Genomic DNA, 24,741 nt, shown 5'->3' on the forward strand with positions numbered 1-24,741 from the left:
ATTGCTATCCTTTTCATCACTTGGCAGAATATTTGCGTAGTAACGAGGTCTCAACGTGAAAAGCTGTGTTTATATATATATATATATATATATATATATATATATATATATATATATATATATATATATATATATATATATATATATATAATGTCTAAAACGAACGATAAAGGATGGTTACAGCAGCCAAGAATCATATGTACATTCACTAGCAATAGCAAGCCCCGGCAAGTTGATTTGAATGATTGACAAAAATTTCATCAGGGAGAGAGGGAGAGAAGAAAAAGCACAATTAACACGCTTTATATACAAAATCACTATTCACAATTTCCTCGAAAAAATGGCGAGCATTCTACGTTACCTAATTCTGTACAAAGGTTACCATGTTATTCTGTCGCATAAAGAATCTCCCTTAAAGAACTATACACCTGCAACAGCCAAAAATATGAAATCATTATCTCATGTAAGTGCAATTATGATGACGACTAAGCTTAAAGATGTTCAAAACATACAAGCATATATACCTTACGGACAATTGAAACCAGCACCATGGACGTACAGTAGTCAGCCCTTCTATAAAACCATGAAACCAGCACCAGAAGTATGCAGTCATAGAGCAAGTTTGAGCAGCAAATCAGACAGCAGCTCTGTAATGCAATATACATGGATGCATGAAATTTAATCCCCAAGAATATAAATTTGGCAATCCTACGATTGAGAAGGCCCCAAATATTTCTCCTTTGATTCTTGTTTGTGCTCAGGATCCAAGCTGCAATGAGTAAAGTCATTGTTCACAAAGAATCTTAGGCTTCTGGGTGATCAAATACTTTCTATCCTCGATGATTAAAGAGAAAAGTGGAATAAGTTGTCAAATTGATGTCTTCCAGTATAAAACCATAATGTACCAGTCTTCTGTGAAAAAATGAAGGAAAAAAACACATCCCAGTTCTTGCTTTATACCTAGGAAGCGACTAGAATCCTCAGATTAGTCATCCATCCATAAATATTGCTAATGTAATCCAGTTACAACATCCTATATTAGTAATGTCATGGTCAAATGCGGGGAATGTCTAAGTTCCAGCACAATATTAGTACTTGGAAGGCTCAACATTCCAAAATCTCCATCTGGGTCGCTTTAGAACTTTAAACACGTCAGTGATTATGATTGCTTCTCTTCTATGGTCAACTTACCTTTTACTCAGGAAGAGATGATTTGGTGGCATCCAAGTGCAACATCATTTAATAGAAGCACGGGCATTGTTCACCACAAAAGCATTGAAAACAAACCATGGACGTGGAACAAACCTTTTGTTTAAGTGTTTGATTATTTGCAGAGATTGATGAAAACTGTTTTTATAATGATTGGACTCTAACACCAAAAGTGAATGTGAAAAACTAATCATCAAATTATCTCTTGATATACTCCTCAAGATAATGCTGATTCTTCCACCAAATAATAGAGAAACATAAAGGTAAGTAGATAACAGTTCCTGAAATATGTTTTAGTGAGTTCAAATAGAAGAGATCATCTATTAACTACATTAAATACATAGAATTAAATATAAAGTAATATAAAGAAGAATATTTTAATTTACAACAATCAAAGAAATAAATAATGTTGGGCCCAAGTTCTCAGATAAGGAATGCGATGGGGTACGGTCCTTTGGATAGATAATAATTGGGATCATAATTGGCCAATAGAGCTTTGGCTGAATGCAAAAGAAATATTTAAACCATAAAAAATTTAAAAAATAAAATAATACATGAAAATTTTAAAAGCTAAATAATTAAGAAAACAATGAACCGAAATTTAAAATTCACCTTTATTGTATAAAAAATACATTAGTCGATAAAAATAATCTCTGAAACTTCACAAACTATCAAGATTCACCTCTACTTTCTGCAATTTTATTTGTAGTACATCTTTATATAATTATTTTAGACATTTAGAACAAAAACTCACTTTTCTAGATCAAAATAAGAAATTTATAATTTTCAAAAATTACAAAATGCATTTTGATCATTTTCTATTTGATAGTTCGAGTAATCAGTTAATTTAATTTTGCGTAAAATTCACACAATTGCCTACTTCCTCTACCTCAATATTCTCAAGATCCTATTTGCACTGAAAAAAGGACAGCTAACTGTAATTGCATTTCAGTTTTCAAGTAATTGTTTTACCATTACATAAACTACTTTATATTTATAAGATGATTAATGAACTATTTACCATTAAATTGTTCCAAAGGTTAAATAAATTAGTTCATCAGACATTCCACTGAAACCAATTCATGCAAAAAAAATTACCTATTTCTCAATCCAAGCAATGTGCAATGCACAGCACGAGCAGAAGCAGAGAAAGGAGCTATAGCAGCAGCAGGAGCTCCACGAATAGCTGTTGCAAGAGCTGATCCAGCACCAGCACCACGCTGATAAGATTTCAGGGGAGTCCCAAGTATAGCAGATGCAGTTCTACCAAAGCCATCGCTTAAACTCTCGTAAGCCTATAAACAGAAGTATAAATGTCATCAATTTGTAAAGAACTAAACAATTCACAACTGATCTTTAATAATTCCTTCTACAATGGACAAAGGAATACTCTATAACAACCACGGTACCAGAACACCACACGTACATACTTAGCCACCACAAAATAAAATTTAAAGAATTTCCTTTGTGAAAGCAGGTCCATAATTTCCTTTGCTCTGACTGCCAAATGGAATGATTGTTGTAGCACAGCATAAAATTGTAATAATATCAAAATAATAGACTAAAGAATTTAATATTATGATTATTGCATCTGACATTACTTCAGGACATCATTTGCAGTAAATAACTACTTGTGACCATAGTGTATTATCACTAGTATCACCTTATACAAAGATGGACAAACAAGTCTGATTGTCCATTAGTTAACTTGTAACATCAGAACTTAACGTTGTCATTCAATAAGATAAATCCTAGGATCATAAAGAAAAGGGAAGCATTTGAAGCTGCAAAGTGTACCCAGCAGTAAAGCTTAATAACAGGGTGCATGAAAATGCATACCTGCTGGATCCCTTCCTGTGCATTTTCAGGCTGATTAGTTCTTACATCTGTTTTTTTTCTCTTTATCTCAGACAATGGTACAGACATTGGAATGCTTGTAAGGATATATTCAGTTTGGAGCAAGATCTCATGGGCTCCGGCTGCCAAATGCACCCCCAGACTAACAGCTTCAACTGATAGGCTCTTAAGAAAAGCCATTGCTCCTGCAAATGTTTATAATTCAGTACATTCTAATTATTTTGCCTTAAGAACGATAATTTGGAAAAATTAGTAAATACTTGCTCATATTTCAAATGCATAATGCTTAAGTGCTTTTGTCAAAGTGTTCCATGAAAAAATCCAAGTCAAAATTAGTGGACTGCATCTCCCTTAAAAGATCAGGTTTTCTTCAAGATCTCTTAATCTTAAAGCAAAGAATCCAGGTTTTGGTCCATTTGGGGTAGCATACACTTTTCTGATGGAAAATCAAAACCCCAACCCATCCATAGCACTATGTTATTGGACACAAAATATTTCAACACTCTGCATTTTGTTACTTGTACTCTCTAGATAGATTTACTCCCATACAGGAATAAGAAATGATATAAGGAAAACAAATCATTTTATTCCAATTTAAAGCTAAAATTAAATTCTTTTGTTTTCAACTTCCCACTTAGATTTAGGTAGTTGTTTATCTATTTCCCACTTAGATTTAGGTATATATCTGACAGATCTACCATTTTCTCTTGAACAGTGAGATTCAATTTTCTGGTAGTTGTTTATCTATTTCCTTCTGTTTCTTGTGCCAAGTTTTGGCATGGTTTGCCACACCAAATGTCTTGTTTGGTAGCCGGCAAACAACACAAGTTCTGTTAGAACTTAAAAGCATGGTTAAAACTTAAAACAATAATAAAATTAAATGAACTAGTCATCTGATAAATCTATCTTACAAAAAAGCCTTACAAGTGGAAGACGCAAGTTGCGAGGCAAGAACATCTCTGTAGAAAGCAATACATGAATACTTGATTACCTCTCTGCATTCCCTTCAGCAACTTGTGATCTTTCTTGTAGCTTTTCACAGGCAATGAAACCAACTTTGAAGCTCCAGAACTGACAGCAAACAATGATTTTACGGGAGGAAGCCCTTTCAGTAACTCACGAACCTAGAAAAAAAAAAGAACACTTACAAGTTAGGATGAAAATTTGAGATATTATCATAGCTATTCTCCAACACAAGTACATGAATAGAAAAGATAATAACCTGATTGTGAGCAATATCTTCCAGCCACTGTCCAACAACAGTTTGACAAATATTGTTCCACCCATAAACCCCAATAGCACAAACATGCTTGAGCTGCAAATCTATTCCCTACAAATAATGGCAAAAGAATCTGTCTACAATATTTCTTACACAAAATATAGGCTAGAAACCTCAATCCTTTATCAGCCTAAACATTAATAGAAGAACATCAAGCCCACCTCTTAACAGTAAATAGCAAGTTCAAACTCAGGTTATAGTAGATTTAAGAAAGATTGAAATCTCCTCCACTAGCTTAGCATGGTGGGCTTCCATTGAGCTAATAAAGGTCAGTATCAGATAATAACAATGATTCAGAATGCAATATTCCTCAGTCTTCTGTCCATGCTTCCTTATCACAGTATTGTATGCAAATGTTTCTCTCACATTCAGTATCTCAAAATAAAAAAAATAAAAAAAAGAAAAGGCACCAGGGAAGTGTCTTGAGAAGTAGGAGCACATCCCATAACAAACAAATTAAGAGGTGCAGTTATTTCCTTGTTCGTCTTTGGGCAGCTGAGTAACCAAGGATGATAGGATGTCCCATTTACTATTTGGTAATATCATCAAAATGCAACTGCAATTAAGTATTAGAAGTCTATAATGTACAAAACAAGGTTCACGTCTTGGTCTGAGACACATACCAGTCCCTAGCGAGACTGGTATAGGTCTGGTTACATACCGGTGTAACAAGACATAGCACACCAGTGTACCAGCGAGGAGGACGCGGAGGAGACCGAGGATTAGAAGACGTTTCTGTTGACAGCTGTTCGGCTGTCAAGGGTAGGTCCAGATTAAAAAAATAAAAAATCAGTTTTGTACCTGACGGGTAAATATTGATCTGTATGTACTGGTTTGACTGATTTTTTGAACCTTGGTACAAAATGGCTAAAAGAAAGGGGTTAGCATAAGAGTAGAAACCCTCAATATACTGACTACAACTAGCTTCTGGATGCTAATTTCGTAAATGTTATAACTGAAAATGCAACAATTGAAGCGTGTGGAGGTAATATGATGGTAACCATTCTTTTTCAATATCATACCAACAAGGAAACACTAGATAAATAATAGAAATTGAGAAAGTGCTCAATTTGAGGAAAATGACGCTCTTGCTGATCATTGCAAGTCGAGGCATAAGGTAAATCACATAATACACCACCAGGGACTGCAGTACAACAGGAGCCAAATTCTTCTGCAATAGAGGAAGAAGTAAACTTAAAAATATTGCTCATTTATGTGCTTTCTCTCATATCTGCTAGCTTTATTACAGCCACAACAACAAGATGCCTTATTTTCAAATTTTGCTAGCTTTATTACAGCCACAACAAGATGCCTTATTTTCGAATTGGCTACACGGAAGCAATACTTTGGTTTTTTAATGGCAATTCTAGATAATTAAATGACCTCATACCTTTTCTCAAGTTCTTTCACCCTATCTAATCTCCTATTTGGATATGGCAATTCACTGGGTTTTTTCTTAACTGCCTTGCAACTACTTTTTACTCAACATTCTCAAATAATGTCGATCAGGGCTATCTACAACCAATCGAATGCAATCCTCTTGTATTCTTGTCTTTTGCACTGTAGAGCTAATAAGCATCCTCATTTTGCTATGTTAACATGTATATTTTTTCCTTGGAAACCAAAGCTAACTTTGTCTAACATTTGTGTTATAAGATTTTTCTTTCAAGGGGTAGATGACTCATCTACTTTAATCATTTTGCTATATTGTATGAGTTGGACTCCGTTGTATTCCCCTTATTACCAAATTTCTTTTTTAGCATTTATTGACCATAAAATTCAACTATACATTTCTTTTATGACAATCATCCATTCACTTCAACCATCATGATCTCCAAATCCAGCTAGATGAAATCCAAGTACAGAGACATTTTACCATACTTGAGTACTTAATTGTAAAATGTCTTTCCAATAAGTACAATATCACTGTATTTATGGTGTCTCAATTTGAGTTATGATTCAAATAAAAAAATAATAGATCTTGTCACAATGAAATCCTGACAGGATGAGAATGTTATATAAGGAAAATTTCTACTTCATAGATCATTAGGTTGAAGTTCATGAATCTTTAAACCCTAAGCCGGATTTCTTTTCATATAATAAAAAAAGTGAGACTTAAACCAAAGGAAGCATATAAAGGGTAGCAAGCTTAAAATTCGGACTAAGACACCTATCAACTTCAATATTAAGTATGACAACAGTGATTTTCATGTTCACCAAGGATTTATACTGGCTTCTGTAACCTACCGGACCTATATGCTACTAGTATACCAGACAGTATACCAACTTGTACTGTCCATTGTCCAGTGTCGTTGAACAAATAGTAAAAGTTAAAAATGAATCATTTTGTACCAGTATGAAGCTCTGTATTTTGATATCACCACTTGGTCAGACTGATAAGTCCAAGTTGGAAAATACTGATCAAAGATTGTCACAAATAACATGATACTGAAAGCCAAATGAAATTGCTGCTCATTTTAAAGATCAAAGAAGTCAGACTCATGAGATAAATGATGAAAGGAAAACACTAATGGCAAAAATAATAGCAAATGTTAACTAGGAATGTGGGACTAAGATACCAAGATGTGTAGGAAAAGCTATTTTGGTGGATTTAATCAACACTGAAGATTTTCAGGGGTGATCTTAACTCTTGCACGTCTGACATATATGGCCACATGTATGGGCCCTTCTATCAGGAACATGAGAGATGGAATCATCATGAAAAACATTGCTGGGTGATTCAATCCACCACAATGGCAGAACTCTTATTGTATGAGCAAAAAATGAAAGCATCAAGTATTTAGCTGAATGGAGCAGATGAGAGGGAGAAGCTAAAAAAAGATAAGCAGTAAGCAAGCAAGTGCTTAAGAGGAAAATGACAACAAATACATGACATAAAAGTTCCCAACTACCAATCCTGTAACTATCACAATATCAATTCCATTCAAACAATTTAAATTTAGTTTGTTATTCCAATCATACGAGATACAATAACATGCTGAGAGCAAAGGAAACAAGTTTGAGAAGCAAGCTATAATCTTTAGAGATCTCCGGAAATAATAATTTTGCACATGAAAGAAGAAAGATGTCAATGATGGAAATTTTTTAACAACGAAATTTCCACAGAGATATATCATAGTGCTTTGCAAGGACGACAGTTTCGCCTGGTTTGATGATCTGATCTGATCTGTTAAGAAAAAGGAAAAAAAACTTCAAACCAAGGATTACGGCTCCGCGTTCTCTTCTCCATACGTGCGGAGCCCCATGAGATGCCATCGACCTCTCCTCTATACATGTGGAAACTCACAAGCGGCTATCATCCACCGTCTCTACCTCCCCGCCACCGACCATGCGCTGCCAATGTCGGGTACACTTCCTTATCCTCTTATGCTCCTCTTCCTCCATTGCCTCATCTTCTTCCACTTCCTCCTCTTTCCTCCTCTTGTTCCTCAACGTCTCCTCTTCTTCCCTTCTCCTCATATTCCTATACTGTCTCCTCTTCTTCTTTCCTATTCGTCTTTCTCCCTCTTCATCCACAGCCTTCTCTCCTTCACCACCTCCTATTCCTCCATCCCCTTTCTCCTCTTCCTTCAATTCCTTCTCTTCTTCCTTCCAATTCACAGCTTTTTTTCTTCCTCTCGGTATATACTGGTGTACACCGGTAATCACAGTGCATACCGGTCCAATCCCTGACCGATATAGTAACCCAGTACAAAATTGTAATCCTTTATGCTACGAAGTTAAAAAGCTTCAGAAGTATGCAAGGGAACTAAATATCATTTTTCCAAATGTAAATCTAGAAGCAAACTGAAGTACAAAGTGAAAACTGGTAATTAAAAGAAATGATTTATATAGGCTTAACTTCTCTTAATTACTGTTTTAGGGCTCTAAAACATATTTGATGATTCCGAATATGATTGATAAAAGTTATGATAGTTCATCACATCAGTAGATCACTATGAAGAACGATTCACTTAATTATGAATTGCCATATTGATACATGATGAGAGGCTCATTAATAACATTCTGCTCATCATCAGGGGGCTCAAGTTACCAGCCAACTTATTAGTCTCTGAAAATTAAATACTAAAGACAAAATATTCTCAAAGGTATAGTCTTCAGAGGAACTGATCTAGTCAGCTCTATGTCCCTTCAACTTGTGATAATTTTAAAGAACCAACAAAAAGTAAGTCTAAGTTAGAGAGATACCTTCCATTGAACTAAATTGAGAAGTTCTGCATAGTTTCCTCTTCTTAGTGCCGCTGAATCAAAATGACGAGGAATATAGTCCACGCGTAAGATCACAGGCAACACATCACATTTCTAGAATGAGGCATATCAGGAAAAGTTCAGAAATGAAGGTCAGTGTGATGCCAAGTATATTGCTATAACAAGAAGAGAAATGTAACAGAAATTGCTTCAGTAATATACGTAGGTAGCAGAGTCTAATCTTCATAAAACTGTTATTGTCATGGTAGCAAAAGAAACCATGAACACAACCATATTATATGGAACTATTTTGTTCTTTACAAAACAATTTTTTGCTTTCTTGACACACTCAATTTTAATCCAATTGTGGTTCTTAGAGATCGAAATCAGTTTCAACTAACTACTCTGCAGGGCAGCACAGAGTTTCATAGATATATCCATCATCTAAAGATACAATGCAGTTTAACAATATGATGGAGAAACTAAAAGTTAACCCAAACCCAATCCAGTCAAGGATCAAATATCTAATCTGCAAACTGATCTGATTTGAGCACATCCCAAAAAGGGTTATTCGAATCTTATCTAGACACCATATAATCAAGTTCTAGACCTATTAATTCTGGACATTTTGACCGACTTGATAAATCAAGCCATAAACAGATTGGACCAAGGTCAATCAGGAACTGATCTGATAATCGATCGGATAACCAGATCAGGTCACTAATTTAGATCAAATTGTTGATTAACAAATGGCTTATATTGGATTGGACCATATGTGATCCCCGTGAGGCATAGTCTTATGGCATAGATCATTCAAGAAAGGACTTGTTAAATATATCAAAGACTGCAAAATTAATTGATAGTTATTCCATGTTATTTAATCTGGAGCAACTAGGAAAAAAACAATTAAGCACCATTTTCCTATTAATATGAATAAGTATCTACAAGGGCATATATTTTTATTCTTGATAACACGGTTGAAGATAAAATTCAACAACACAGAGCATATATTTGTTACCAAGCTATGATTTGAATTTCCTACAAATAGATAATTACCTACAAATACAAACTAAAAAGTAACAATCAAGGAATATTAACAGAAGCATACATTTGTTATCAAGCTATGATTTGAATTGTGCAGGAAAGAAAAATAATGAGTTCTAAGAACTAACCTGAAAGAATGGAAGTAGAGCCTCTTCTACTATTATTTGGCTTCCAAACCTCCTGCTCGCCTTTGACATATCAGACTCATCCAGATTATTCGGTGAAATAGGAGAGGGATCATCAAATGATTCCTTGCCAAAGAAAATGATGAGAAAATTGAGCTGTGATTGATCAAGATGCAACCGAAGAGGAAGGAGCTCAAGATGTAACCTGAAAGATCATCAGAACTTAGCAAAAAAAAGAAAAAAAGGTTATGCAACGTACACAGGTCAAAATGAAATAAAATGTGTCTTAACTCCTCCTTAAATTATTCTCAGAAATTTTCTCCAGCATTTGCAGAAATAAGTAGGCTAAAGCTTCAAAAGGCAAATAGACTTCAAAGGATCCCCCTTCAAAAATGTAGATCCATCACTCCAAACATTTCATACTAGCATTCCTCCAAGGATCAAACAAACTCAACAATCACAATTATATGCAACCCAGAATAGACCAGCAAGTTCGACAAAGCTAACTCAACAAGTAATTCTTTTGTATGCTTCCAAAGATTTCTTCGTCTCTACAAGATATCTTGCACCCCTAAATTAAACAATGATTTGAGTATTTCTTATTCAAGATCAGTGATTTAAAAAGGCGCTCGGGCGAGGCAAGGCGAGGCCTGAGCGCCTCGCTAAACTTCTAGGCGGCGCGCCTCAAAGAGGCGCTCGCCTAAGCCCAGGCGCTGGGCGCTTCGGGCGAGCGCCTGGGTTAAACCAGATGACCGAACCAGGATTTTAGGTCTGGTTTGGTCTCCGGTGGTTAGTTGGTTCAATCGAACCAACTAAAACCGATATCAGCTGTCACTGCCCAACCCTAACCCTGCTCGCTGCCGCTGTCGCTATCGCCGCTCACCGCTCCCGCTCCCGCTGCCTCCTTACATTCCCACTCCCGCTGTCGCTGCCTCCTTACACTCCCGCTCCGGCTCCCGCTGTCGCTGCTGCTTTCTCTTTTCTCAATCAGCAGTCAGCACCCCCTTACACTCTTCCTTCTTCTCCTTATGTATACTGTTAATACTATTAACGGTATACAACAGTATACTATTAACAATATATTATATACTGTTAATATTATTAGGTTTATTTGAAATTATTAATTTTAAATAATTATATTTATTAATTATATTATATATTTTTATATTTCAGCGCCTTGCTTCGCTCGGGCGAGCGCCTAGCGCCTTAGGCATTTTTGGACCTTAGCGCCTTTTGGCGTCTAGCGCTTTTTAAATCACTGTTCAAGATTGTGTCAATCCAAATAATTTCTATCTTATTGTCATTTTTAAAGGAATTGCTTATTATCTGGCACTAAAGGAGGCATTGTAATTGGATAGTTGGTTCGTATAATCAGAATTTCAGGTTCTCTCTGGATAATTTTTAAGCTCTCAATAGGGAAGATACTGAGGTGAATCTACTGACATTAAATTCAACAAAGTTATCTTCCTCCCATATTGAGAGCTATTCTATCTTTTTGCCTATATTATGTTCCAACATTAACTTTTAAACAAATTTGTCAGATGTTCTCTCCCATATTGCCCTGCATTGTTTCCCATGCTAAACTAATTTGTAATGATCAAATAGAGGAACCATCTCATACAAAGTATCTGACAGAACATCATGGTCTATTGCGAATCAGATGCTGTGAAATGTGAATCATGAATATAGATATAGGATACCAATACAACACGGCATGGATGGTCTGGTACAAAATGTTTAAAATAGGATGTTATATGGCATGGATATGATAATAAAAATTGATCTTTATTTATATATTATTATATATGGCAATCCCTACTCTTAAAGATAGAATGTTATATGGAATAGAATCAATAGATATGATAACAAAAAAAAAGTTTTTTAAATATATAATATTATATATGTCAGACCCTTAACTTTGGTTGTAGAGTAAGAATAGGTACTATACCATGATAAATACAACATATAACTAGAATTTTAAATTATCCATTATACTAAAATAAACTTCAAATTATAAAAATAGCAATAGCTTATGCCAAAAGGAGTAAACAACTAACATATCTAATGCATTCATCATGAACAAAGAGTCTTAGTAAGGTGCTTCACATGGTAAATGAAGCAAGATCATTCTTTTAATTTTATTACAAGTAATTTGGTGCTTAATGTCATGATATGTAATTTCGAATGGTACCGTCCGGTACGGGCAGTATGTACCGATCCGACAGCATACCGGTACGCGGACCGTCCACTATCGGACGGACCATTACACTGTAGCAGTGCTACAGTGCTATAATAGGAGAAAATCGCTCAGTAAGCCCTAGTGTACCGTTCGATATGCCGATACCGTACTATACCGTATCGAGCCAACCTCGAAATACCTGTACGGTATGGTATTGCATATCTCGCTTAATGCAAATAACAAAGTCAATCTATCAAACTAAAAAATTAATCACTAACTTTAATATAAAAAGGTTCTACAAAAATTATCCATGAATCAACACCCAAGTGTCATAATAATATTCAATCAATTTTAAAATTTAAGAAAAAAAAATCCCCTAAGAAGTATATATGAATCAACACCTAAATGTCCTAAATTTATTCAATCAATTTTGATAATTATAAAAGATACAAATACTTTGAGAGAGTACTTAAAAGTTAAAACCATGGTTTGCTTTACCGATCCATACTAGTATACCAACCAACTATCAGTACGGTATGCACCAAAATATACTGATGTACCGACACATAATACGATGAGACATATCAACATACCAATATGTACCAGCTATACCAACCCCTTGTTGAACCGGTACATATTGCCTATATTAGATGGTATGCCACGATACGATGAACTTTGCTTGAAACATACTTCAGAAATATAAGTGTGCTACAAGTATTATATTTGACACATATCTGCTATGGTTATAAAAGTATTTTAGAGCACATGTTTCATATATAAGATTTATAATGTGGACTTAGATCTAAAATTGGCAACCTTATATAGCTCACATGCAGCAAGGATGGACCAAAACACAAGGCTCCCACTAATATAGGGTGTGAGAGGATCAATGCATACAACCTTACCCTTGTCGCAAAGGATCATAAAGAAACAAAATAAACAACTTATGTTTACATGGTTATTTTGTTATTAAAATATGAATCAAACATCACTATATGAAAAATAAGGTGATGTATGAATGAAGTTCAGAACAACAACGCTCAAGTACCTGAGTAGTTATAATTGATAATCTAATAAAAAGGAAGCAATTAGATATGAGAATCACCTAGACTAATAGCACCTGTTCCAGAAGATATGCAAATAAAGAAAACTGCAAGGCATTAGTGTAAATTGAACTTTGACAATAGATATCATAAACAAAAATAAAATGTAGTAGGCAATTTAGGAGGCGCTTTATAATTATGTTTATTGCACTAACTAATGATTTGCTAAAGCAACCAATAGCATTTCAGTTAAAATGATGCACACATCATTATAGATTAAGTAGATGATAAATTATCACAAAATAAAATAAATGAATTGAATAATAGAATGAAGCATCTGACAAGTACCTGTAGTCCTCCAGAGGTGTCAGTGGGTTGGGCCTTACAGCTTCCAAATTCAAAATGAGTGATTTAGCACAGGATTCTCTTGGATGATCTTTTGAGTGGTAATTACCTAAAACCTTCAATACCAAAATAATAAAAAATTTAAACACTATTATTTACCAGTGAGAGGATATTGTCAACGAAGTCAAATGTACATACCATCTTCCAAGGAGCATTTTTGCTTCTGTCATAAAGATTAAAATCATGAACAGAGAGAGAAAGCTTTGACACATTAGTTTCTCCTTCAGGATATATGTCATACTGAATATACAATCCTACCAAACTAAGCTCCAGGCATAAGCTCACATCTCTCCCATTTGAATTCACACTACATGTAGGAACTGCCTCTGGTTTATACCATTCAACTCCAGAGTACATACGCCACCTTGCATCCATGTTTTTAAGAAGTATTCTCCCTTTCAGAAGACAACAATCAGCAGAGTTTGAATTGTCAGATTCAAGTTCTCCTTGCTGCAGATATTTCCCATCAGGCTGATTCAGAATTGTCGAGATATGATCTTCTACTATTGTCAAGCAGTCACCGAAGTACCATCCACCTCTTCTATATTCAGTATCTCTATGAAATGAAATATCTAGTGCACAACTGTTATCTTCACAATGTGAATTATTGCCAACGCATAATGGGAATGATGAAAGCCTGTCAGTTGCATAGTAGCTCTCAATAACCTGGGGTGTGGATTTTTCATTGTCAGATTGGTTTTGAAAAGCTTCCACTCCTGAGCTGCATGATGAATCAACATAATTTGCTGCGAAAGCATCACCAGCTCTTGAAGCATTAACATTTAATATGTCCCCAAGTTTGCACTGTTCACATGACACATGAGATTGTATGCCACAGTGATCAGAGTTAGGATGGCATTCCAAAGCATTCTCAAGTATGTCATCCAAAAGCCCATAAGCTTGACATTCTTTGTTACTAGTTGACAACCCAGAACCTAAATCTACAGAATTGCTTGAGACAGGATCAGCCAGATAACTTGTATTCTGGTCCATGTCCGTCTGTTGAACAGTATCCCACCTTGACTGTAAATGTATTAAAGCATCTTCAACATCAGGTGCATAAAGCTGCTGAAGCTGAGCAATTAAACGAAAAAGACCAGAAGTCGTGTCACGACAAGATTCTAAATCAATATGTGACTCTTCACATTCAATTTCCCAGAACATCCCTCTGATTCTCAAAATGGCCTGCAGAAGTGATACTTGAGCAACTTTGGAATATCGAGCCTTCTGAAGATAACTAATGCAATAACCATCAATATCAGTGATGGAACCAAATGATTCAGAAATAAGGAGTCCTATATCCTTCATATGAATATCATAATTAGTGGTTGGATCTGACTTAGTATGAACAGAAAGGCTCAACGATGCTGCAGCTAAAAGGCATGCTGTGTACCCTTCGTCTTTCTCTTTGTTGAGTTCAACATGAAAATTATGGTCAAGGCCTGGAACTTCACTGTTGACTTGAAATTGTTTATTCTGAGGTTCATAACTCAAGGCAACATCAACCAGATTCAGTAAAAATGACACTTGAGTCTTTCCATCATCCTCTGGGTTCCCTTTCCCTCTGGGTGGCGAACTAAAAAACAAACATACAGCAGTGATCCAATCCAGCCGACCACCAGGTGCAATTACAGTTCCACAACGAACAATTATGGAAGTATAACTTTGGTGCAACTGTGGATTCCAAATGTGTGTGACAACAGTACCAGCAGGACCAAAAGCCAATGTGTTAGCACCTTCGCCATTGCCACGTCTCATTGCAGAATTTCTACAGGTTATCAAAGGTAGATCGTGTCTTACTGCACAAGCTTTTTCATCACTACTGCAGATGGAACCCCATAAATCACCTTCTCCATGGTTGAGCCATAAAAGTTTTGCATCTTCTTTTCCACCAATATTAGAGACAGATAGCAACTCAAACTTCTCAATTTTCAGTTTAAAGCAACTCCATAATCCCTGTAGCTCCTTTTGCAATGGGCGACTAACCTCAACTAATTCATTTAGCCTAATACATGTGTCAATGGCATTGCATTCCACAAGAATCGATGTTTGAGATATATTAGAGGATCTCAGGGACATCTGTTCATTCTTCATGCCCATGTCAGTACTAGTGTCCATACTGTTGGATTCCCTTGAACATTTATCAATGACATTATTTAGCAAACAAACCAGAAACTTATAATCATGATTATCAAGATTGATCCAAACATAAGACGACTTAATATGCAACAAAAATGCAGAACTAAGGATCAGCTCCTGGCGGATATTGGAGCTTGTTTCCTCAAGGTTCTCTCCACTAGATACAGAGAATTCAGATCCTTTTCCAATAATCTTATTGCTATTTTGATCACGTGATGAGGCCAAACTCCAAGCTCTATCTGCCATCCATGTACCAGTCACAGGACCCTTTTGCCAAAGCATAGTAACTCCAGAATGAGTTAACCCTTTTACAGATAGAATCTTCACTGCACAAAAGAGCTGACTATCTAAATTACAGATTTGATCATCCAAAGCATTTTCCACTGAAGATTTTACCATGTAAATATCAAAGTTTTTTATACTCAAATGGAGTGAACTCGAAGGTGCGCAAGATTGATCTCTTGCAGAAGTCGCCTTTGGAACTTTAAGGACACCTGAAGTTTCTTCAGTGTTTAAAGGTAAAGAATGTTCCAGAATAATAAGATTATCCAACAAGGTTGAGTTTCTAAAATCTCCATAATACTCGGAAGGGAAACAAATTATTATCCTTGCCTGTGCAATAATTATATTTCCTTGAAAAGATGCTCTTGGAGACACAGTGGCTATGCTACTAGAGATGCCAGTTTCAGCAACATCAGGAGATGATATCCTATTTCTTTTATTCTGCATATTAGGTTGAACATTTTCAGAAACATTATTTTCTTTTAAGGAAGACTCTGCTCTGTTAAAAAGATCCAGCAACACAATGAATAGGTTGAAGTGAACCCACAAAACAAAAGGTGGCAAATCGATGACAAATGATGTCAATGTCATTGATACACCATTTGAGGTTTTGGAGTTGACATTGAACCTACAGCTGCAGTCACCAAATGATTCCAACAATCTAACTTGGACCAGGCCATTCACAGCATTATCCTCCACCGCTGATTCTGAAGCATGATATCGTATATGAAAAGGAAATGGTGGGAGAGAACTTTGGACTTTTTCCTGCAAATAGTGACTCAAAAACATTTGCTCATTGGAGTCATTCTTGCAATTATTTGATGAAATTCCTGCATCACAGTTTTGAGTATCGTGGTATGCATCAACTTCGATATGCTTTACTGATGCATTAAACTTCGTATCTTGAGAATATGTCTGTTGATTACATCAAATGTGCAAAGTTAGCCAACATAAAGAAAATTCAAAACAAAAGCTTCAAAATATTGACAACGTAATGAATAAGAAACAGTCAAAGAAGATGAATTTTTACCTCCAAATCTAGAACTACATTCTGACACCTCATTGCAAGGTAGTGCATCTTTCTATTAACAGGATTAACTTCACTGACAGTGGAAACATTAGTATTCATTGATGAAAGGCAGCTCATATAAGACTCGGAGCTTAGCTCACTCGTTGATGGGTCAATAAATTTGTTAGAACCATGTAAATACTGCTGTTCATCACTGAGAAAAAGAATAACAGATATATCAGCAATTACAGCTCGTAAACTCGTCTCCACATGTTGTTCTGCATCAGGAAGAATGAAAAAATGTTTAGCCTACAATTAATGTACAAGCTCTGGAAAATAGTTGCTATAACATAACACAATTATGAATTCTAATCAATAAATTTGTCACTTGGCTATCATGCAAGAAGTTTACAAGCAATGATGAATGCTTGGAGCAAAAAAAAGGGCATCCGAACCCTTGGATACTGGCACATATGACAATTGTGCCAGATCAAAATAAGCACAAGGTTTCATGTTACGCCAAGAACATAACAATACTGTGTTGGCTAGGTGCCAGACCTGTGCCTATGCGTCATGCTAGTACATAGACATGCACCATGAAAGTTACAAAAACCTTGAATTGACCAGTGCAAAATCATGCAAAGCTGGTTACAGCAAAGATGTAGGAACTATGGTTCTGAATTTTAAGCAGGGTGATATACTGATTAGGGGCATCTAAGGAAGACAAATGGAACTAAAAGTTGCAGCAAAGATGTAGAAAGTGCATGTAGGAACAAAGGTTCTGAATTTTAAGTACGGTAATATATTGATAACAGGCATATAAGGGAGATAAATGGAACTAAAAGTTGCAGGAAAGATGTAGGAAACAAAAGTTACTGATTCAAGTCTTGAATGTCTCGGAAAATGTTGTACGTGAAAAATCTTAATGGAATTCTGATGTAGCAAAGAAGATACAATAGTCTTTTTATGACTTTTTTGTGCTAAAATTATTAATTTAAAACTAATGCCCTGTTCAGGATCAAACAACAAAACCAGTTTACAAGAGTGATGCTCTAAAGGTAAATTTTGAATCCTGTTATAACTATAATTCAGTTTACAAAAGAATGAGACATAAAGTTGACTTTACACAGTTAAAATATTTCGAGCATTTGAAGGCTGCTTAAGAAAATGCTTACTTTTAGAAGTAGTAAAAAAATGTTAAACTAATATTTGAAAAATGGGCACACTACAACTATTATGGTATAATGATGACCAAGGTTGCAAATACTGATCGGATAAGTACACACCGACCAGTATTTTCAAGTCCAACCACGGACCATATAGCTCGGTACCAGTTGGTATTCATTATCTTATTATACTTTTCAGTGAAACCATGGAACAGTCTGACTAGATGTTAGATCTTAAAAATAACTGCAGAAAACAAAAATATCATTTTAAGAAAATGCTCATTTTAAGAAGACAAAAACTTAAAAACAAGTATTTGAACCATGGTTGCAAAACCAACTGGACTGGTAAGGTATATGTGGTATTTACTGGTCTGGCCAGCTGTCGGGATGTTGACCAAGCCCAACCGGGTGATTCAGGTCAGGTACAGGGGTTACTGTCGGTAACCGCTGTAATGGTGTTTACCGCCTGGTATACGCCCAGTAATGGGTTTGTACCAGTAACGATACCAGGTAGTGACCTTAGCCAAAGACACACCAACCAGCTTTAAACCCTCTGCCTCACTCACTTCTTTGTTCTCTCCAACAAACTCTGTTTTGTTCACTCCTATTCCCTTCTAAATCTCTCCTAAATATCTCACAATTCTCTTTCAAAATCATTCAAGAACATTGATGGGAGAACCATTTGCTCAAGAAAAAGATGGAGTTCAAGATTGGATCCAATTTCTCTTCAGAACAAGAAAAATCTGAACCTAATCTCTAGTATAATTTCATGCAATTAGGTTAAGGTTTATGCTTTCACTTCCAACCTAAGCTTACATCTCTTCCATTTAGACCTCATTTAAGACAATTTACAAAGATCAAGCTTTGGTTCTTGTAGATTTAAGCCAGATTCATACGGATCTAGACCTGATCCTTCAATGTAGTCCATATCTCTTTTATCCTTACATGTATTTTTAAAGTTTAAATACTGCTTGTGATCTTTATCTTATATATTTTTGGATTTAGTATCTATTGTTATAAAAATTGATTGTATTTGGCAAGAAAATGTGAGAACCAATCTTCAATTGCATACCAATGGACTGTGTCAGACCCATACAGGTCCAAGCCTAGATTGATACAGCTCCAGTATACCAAAATGAATTCCTTGATTTATACAGTGGGAATACTACAAGTATAATGGTATAATGATAGACAAGATTGCAAACACTGATCGGATTAGTATGCACTGATCAGTATTTATGGGTCTGACCAAGGCCCATATAGCTTCTTACCAATTGATGTTCATTATTTTTCAACGATACCATAGTACAGACCAACTAGATATTGAACCTTCATGATTCCGCAGAAACAGAAGTATCATGTCATTCAAATGAGCCATACAAACAAATAATATCTCTCAAAGCAAGTTAGAGGATTAACACTGAGATAGCAACAGATGGCAATGGAACTCACAAAGATCAACAGAAGTTACCTTTAGGAACATCTCCCATTCCAGAAGCAAGATTGGATGCAACAGATATAGCATTGAAAACAGAACATGTCCAGTTCCATATACCACTACTAGCAGAATATGCATGGGAGCTCCTCATTCCATCAAAACATTCAAAAAACTGATCAATGCTGCAGTAGATATACATTAATGAATTGAGAAATCCTTCACAATATCAATGAAATCAAGATTATATGACTTGATTATATCAACTAAATTGCATTCATCACATTAGAACTATTAACTGTACACTATCAACAGAGATAGCATAGAATGAAAAGGTTTATGAACTAGCAAGTTTTTCAGAAGGATCTGGCAACATTGGTTATTCATAGATAAACGATGAATTATATATTCATCTGTTAAAGTGTAGGGATGCACTGATATAGAATATTATATTAAACATAGACATGCTTGCATTTTAAAATGTGCATCCAAGGGATGTTATGCTACTTTAGTGGAAGTAGGCATCCAGATAAATGATTGTTTTTCCAATGTGAAAGAAACAAGCAAGTCATAAGTCAAGTTTAAATCTAATAGGAACTAAAAATAAATCCAGTGGAAGTCAAGGAAACTAAAGGAAATTTAAGAACAATTTGCTGTTATCTAATTTGTCCAATTCACCTAAATTGACACCTTACAGACTGACAGCAATTACCCATTTAATTCTATAGAGGTAGATAATTAAGAAACTTTAGCATTTCAGTTCAATTTCATAAAGCTTCTTGACAAAATTTCTGAAGCTAACATACAATTTGCAACTGACACCTTTTTGCAAAGGAAAAAGAAATTGTGGATATTCCTATCTGAGGTGCAAATGAAACGATACCTAAAAACCTTAATAACCAAAGTTCTGTCTGTTTAATATCTAATTCATCCTAGATTTTAGCCCGATACTAACTCAGAAGTCTAACACCGCTAATGCTGATCTCAAGCTCAGATGAAAAAGGTGAAGGATTGCATTAGGTCACTGACAACTAGCGTAAAATTATGTCAAATCTCATGAATATGGATTTTAACCGATTTCACTAAGCATATGGTTATTTACATATTTCAATGGCGGTAAAAGATCCATATAGCCAATCCCAAATAGTTGAAACTTACGGCTTTGTTGTTGTACAAACTCAAAAATCTCAAACATGATTTGCCTTACCGATTTGTACTGGTGTACCGACCGAACATTGGTACGATATGTATTGAACCATACCGATATAATGACATATGGTATGGTAGAACGTACCAACAAACCGGTATATACCGTCCAAAGCAGTCCCCTGTCGGCCCGATACACACAGACTGTATCGAACGGTATGCTATGGCACAACAAACCTCAGTCTCGAATGACATGTGAGCTTTTGGGGGTGCTCAGGCAACCAGGATACTGTTCTCCAGCATATTGCAGTTCACAGGCGGCTAATTGGTGCAATCAAGATACTGGGTCTTTGGAGCGGTGAGAAAGTGTGTATAGCACCCATAAAAAGTGCTACTGATCAATGAGTCTCAAATGTAAGTTCCCATGTTTGAGCAGAATTATTTTGCACCTCAAATGAAACAAATTGTAATTCTGTACTAGCGAGAACAAATAAAAGTACAATGAAAAGAAAAGCAACGTCTAAGATATTGCTCGACAGCATTTCTATTTAGAAACACTTTTTCATAAATTTATTTTTCAAGATGTTATTCTAATCTAATAGCAAAAAATGAGAAAAATTACTTGTCAAGCTAACAAATATATGATAGGATGTGGTCTCATCCACAAGAATTATTATATAAGGAGTGCCTATATGGAACAAAGAATTCACTGTGCTAGTGTACATAAGAATTCAAATTCTACTCTATAAAACAAGAATTCCCATAAGAGGGGTACAAAATCAAAATGACGAGATGATGACTGAAGGAGAGCATATATATAATTATATAATGAGTATGGACAATATAACCTTGCACCATAATCTGGCTCCAGCTCACTTTTATCCTCTTGATAAACATATTCTGGGACCCAATTGTGGATTACATTCCTCATAACCAAAGGATCTAATGCTCTTTCTGGAGTAATTGTAGAATTTATGCTTCTAAATTCACTATCCTTTAATGATGTCTCGCCATCAGCATCTAGATATATCGTATGTAACATAGATAATCGATCATGACTTCTACAATTTAAATTAGAGGAATCTGCAGCTTGATGATAATGAGTCCATGAAGATGATGCTCCAATAGTAGAGAGTGTTTGCCACATGGCAATGACCCATTCAATACAACTGGGTTCCAACCTTAATTCCATGGGATCTACAGAAACATCTGCATCAACTTTATGAATATCCAAGGATCCATTTTTCCATGGGATGCTTAAGTTCAATGTGCCTGAGAACCCACCACTTACCCCAGACAAAACTGGAATGGTACCACAACCTAAACATCTTTTATTAAAACTTCTCCCAGTAACACTGTGAAGCTCAGGACCATCGTCAATATCATCCATCTGAAGAAACTCCAAGTTAGCTTCTTGAAATTTTACAAAATTCATCAACTTTGCCATAGAATCCTTAGAAACACAAGTACCAAACTCAATTTCTTTGATTCTAAAAACCAGAAGTCTATGAAACATGCCTCCGCTTTCATCCAGACCTGAACGGGGATCGAATGCAACTATAATTCCTTTTAGCCTAACATGAAAGCTTGTGAGGATCCACTTCACAACCTTGGCAATTGTCTTGACTCCTTCATGCACATCCACAGGAATAGAACTGTAGGAATCTTGGGAAGGTCCTGGCTCAATTTTGTCAACTTTGGTGCTTATTCGTTGTTGACCATCATGACTCAATGGTGAACAATCAGCATCTGTGGGAGGGATATTGCTCTCACTAAATGGTCCAAGCACAAGCTCAAGTTCATCAACTTCTATCTCACAATTCCTTAGCTTCCAAGGTATCTTAATAGATAAGGATTTCAGCGATCCTTCTTTGACCACAATTGGTGCACCAGCGATCTGGAACATAAGAATAAAAAAATTAAACTTACATATAAATGGAAGGAAAAAAGTAAATAGTGACATGAGTTAAAATACATGCTAATTGGTAAACAACTTGAGCTAAAATTTGCACTATGAGATAAGACAATCACCTGCCAGACATGAGACAAACACTTTAAACAGAGTGTAACTCTAAAAACAAAAGAATTAGCAAAACAAAATATTACAACCACTTTCATCAATAAATAAGGTCAAATTTCAACTCAAAGTATTGGAAAACTAAATTTAGGAAACAACAAAAACTAAATGTCTTATTTATGAGTTCTTCTGTCCACAATTCACATAACATTATCAATAATGATTTCAAAAGTTGGCCCACAATCCTTGCACTGGAATGGAACATGTGCGAGGATAGACTATGTCAACAATGAAATAGTTAATTTTCTTAATAGAAAATTCCAGAACAATATTTATGTAACTGGATGATTAACTGCAAGAGAGATACCTAGCTCATATGATTAAAGGCAGACAACCTAGAACTTTATCATTCAAATATGCTGTTCCATAAATAATCTGCCATTAAAAGAGTTTTCACTATGGATTTATATACAGACCAGAATGGCAACATATAGCTCAATACTGACACAATATCATTCATTTTAATTGTTTTAATAATTTTACCCAATGGTGCACCATAACTTATCAATGGTTTTACAAAGCTTATTATCTATTTGAACACTCAATATAATGCCACATAAATGATAACCCTCTAGCTCCAACCACAACAAAAGAGCCTACAAAACCCAAATTTCTCATTCCCAACCTCTCATCCTCTTTCAGAGGCATGGACAAAAATAATGGTTTGTTTTAACCATATCAGTTGATGCAAATTGGCATGTAGAACATCAACTACAACTCTAGCAGAAATGTGTTTTTTCCCAGTGTATGGCGACACACCTTGCTGTAAAGGTATGCAGTATGGACTGGTGGTATGCAGGTCCTTCTTTAGAAGTCTGGTTCCTTCTCTACCATATTGGCATAATCCTAAGGTCATGGTTCTACTATTTTACCATATTCAATTGTTAATATATACAGGATAGCACAAGAATCATGGTCATGTTGGCCTATATCACCGTACTGGGGAACAATCCAAGATTCACCAACAAAACGAACAAACCACTACAGCCTCAGGTCCCAGTTGCAATTCAAGAAAATAAACAAAAACAAAAAACAAAAGAAGGAAATCCTAGACGAAAAGGAATACAGGAAAGAAGAAGGAAAGGAGCAACGCGATCACCTTCTGATTGAGGAAATCCACGTTGAGGGCGAGGTCAGAGAGGTGGATCGTGCCGGTGCTGAGCTGAACATCGAGCTGGTCGAGGTCGATGTCGCCCAATATCACCTCCCCCAGCTTCTTCTTCAAGAGAAACTTGCACACGCGCTTGATCGCGCCCGACCGCGAGAAGTCCCACCCCGAGAACATTCCTGTACCCGCCCCCCTCTCCTTCACGTAGACCCGATTAGGGCTCCCTCAAATATGTGTCCATCCAGCGACGCGAAAGGGGAGAGGGAGACGGAGAATGCAAGCAAGCATACACCACAAGACTCCTGCAACAGGGACAGCGACATTCTCGATTAACCCAATTAGGAACGAAAAGATGACGTAGAATTGAAATCTTGACAAGCCCCCGACCAATCCAAGAAACCATCAAAACCAGCCGAAACCCATAAATTAATCATCAAATAACAAAACCTAACTAAATAAGACGGAAACCGACCGGTAATCGAGGATCGACAACCGTCCTTTTTCCCCGCAGTTGCAGAAAGCCAGGAAAAGCGATCGATGGCGGGCGGCCGGGAGGAGGAAGGGGTTTCGATCCGAGAAGGGAAGAGCGGTTCTCGAAGCCTAAAGCGTCGGAAACGTCACCCCTTTTATATCTCCCTTATATACAAAAAGGGAGATTAACTGCAATGTTATATATGTAAGTTTGTAGATTCTGTAGGCACGTATATGTCAAATTATTAATTTAAGAAGATAAATACAAGAATTATCGACTTCGGAGTTCTATACATACACGCAATTTTGCCTTTGCCCAGTTTATATTAGCTACGACGCTTAATGCGACTACGTTTCCCAGGGGACACGTACGTGGGGCCGAGTCGATTTCGGGAAATATGCATAGATCAGGGGAAACCGATTCTCCTAAAAATATTTTTTCTGTTTCTTCTTGAAGTGAATTAATGAGAAAAACAGAAAAAAAATCTTCAAAGCATATATTTTCTTTTTTTTTTTGTATTATATATTTAGTTATATATATATACACTTTTATTTTCT

The 24,741-nt window shown here is 35.9% G+C and overlaps 1 protein-coding gene across 1 annotated transcript; it reads right to left on the minus strand.

Annotated features, from left to right (window-relative positions):
- Positions 1-277: 277 nt before the first annotated feature.
- LOC135586870 (autophagy-related protein 2-like) lies at positions 278-24,343 on the minus strand. The gene is made up of 15 exons (XM_065086473.1): positions 24,185-24,343; positions 23,704-24,014; positions 21,376-22,424; positions 19,418-19,566; positions 16,802-17,058; positions 13,489-16,686; positions 13,294-13,406; positions 9,727-9,928; positions 8,555-8,668; positions 4,289-4,396; positions 4,058-4,190; positions 3,049-3,251; positions 2,308-2,504; positions 525-769; positions 278-428 (listed from the first exon to the last, which is right to left on the minus strand). Exons 2-14 carry the CDS (start codon positions 23,887-23,889, stop codon positions 709-711), a joined length of 5,970 nt encoding a protein of 1,989 aa, XP_064942545.1. The 5' UTR covers positions 23,890-24,014; positions 24,185-24,343; the 3' UTR covers positions 278-428; positions 525-708.
- Between the last annotated feature and the right edge of the window lie 398 nt (positions 24,344-24,741).

Source organism: Musa acuminata, chromosome BXJ1-10 (assembly GCF_036884655.1).
Source record: "Musa acuminata AAA Group cultivar baxijiao chromosome BXJ1-10, Cavendish_Baxijiao_AAA, whole genome shotgun sequence".
Taxonomy (NCBI): domain Eukaryota; kingdom Viridiplantae; phylum Streptophyta; class Magnoliopsida; order Zingiberales; family Musaceae; genus Musa; species Musa acuminata.

What these genes read in the sequence shown, in the direction of transcription:
- LOC135586870 (XM_065086473.1), bottom strand. Translation starts at nt 23,889, where the DNA reads ATGTTCTCGGGGTGGGACTTCTCGCGGTCGGGCGCGATCAAGCGCGTG. An exon ending in TGGATTTCCTCAATCAGAAG is followed by an intron (nt 22,425 to 23,703) that starts GTGATCGCGTTG and finishes CTTATGTTCCAG; the next exon opens with ATCGCTGGTGCACCAATTGT. An exon ending in GAGCCAGATTATGGTGCAAG is followed by an intron (nt 19,567 to 21,375) that starts GTTATATTGTCC and finishes TATCTACTGCAG; the next exon opens with CATTGATCAGTTTTTTGAAT.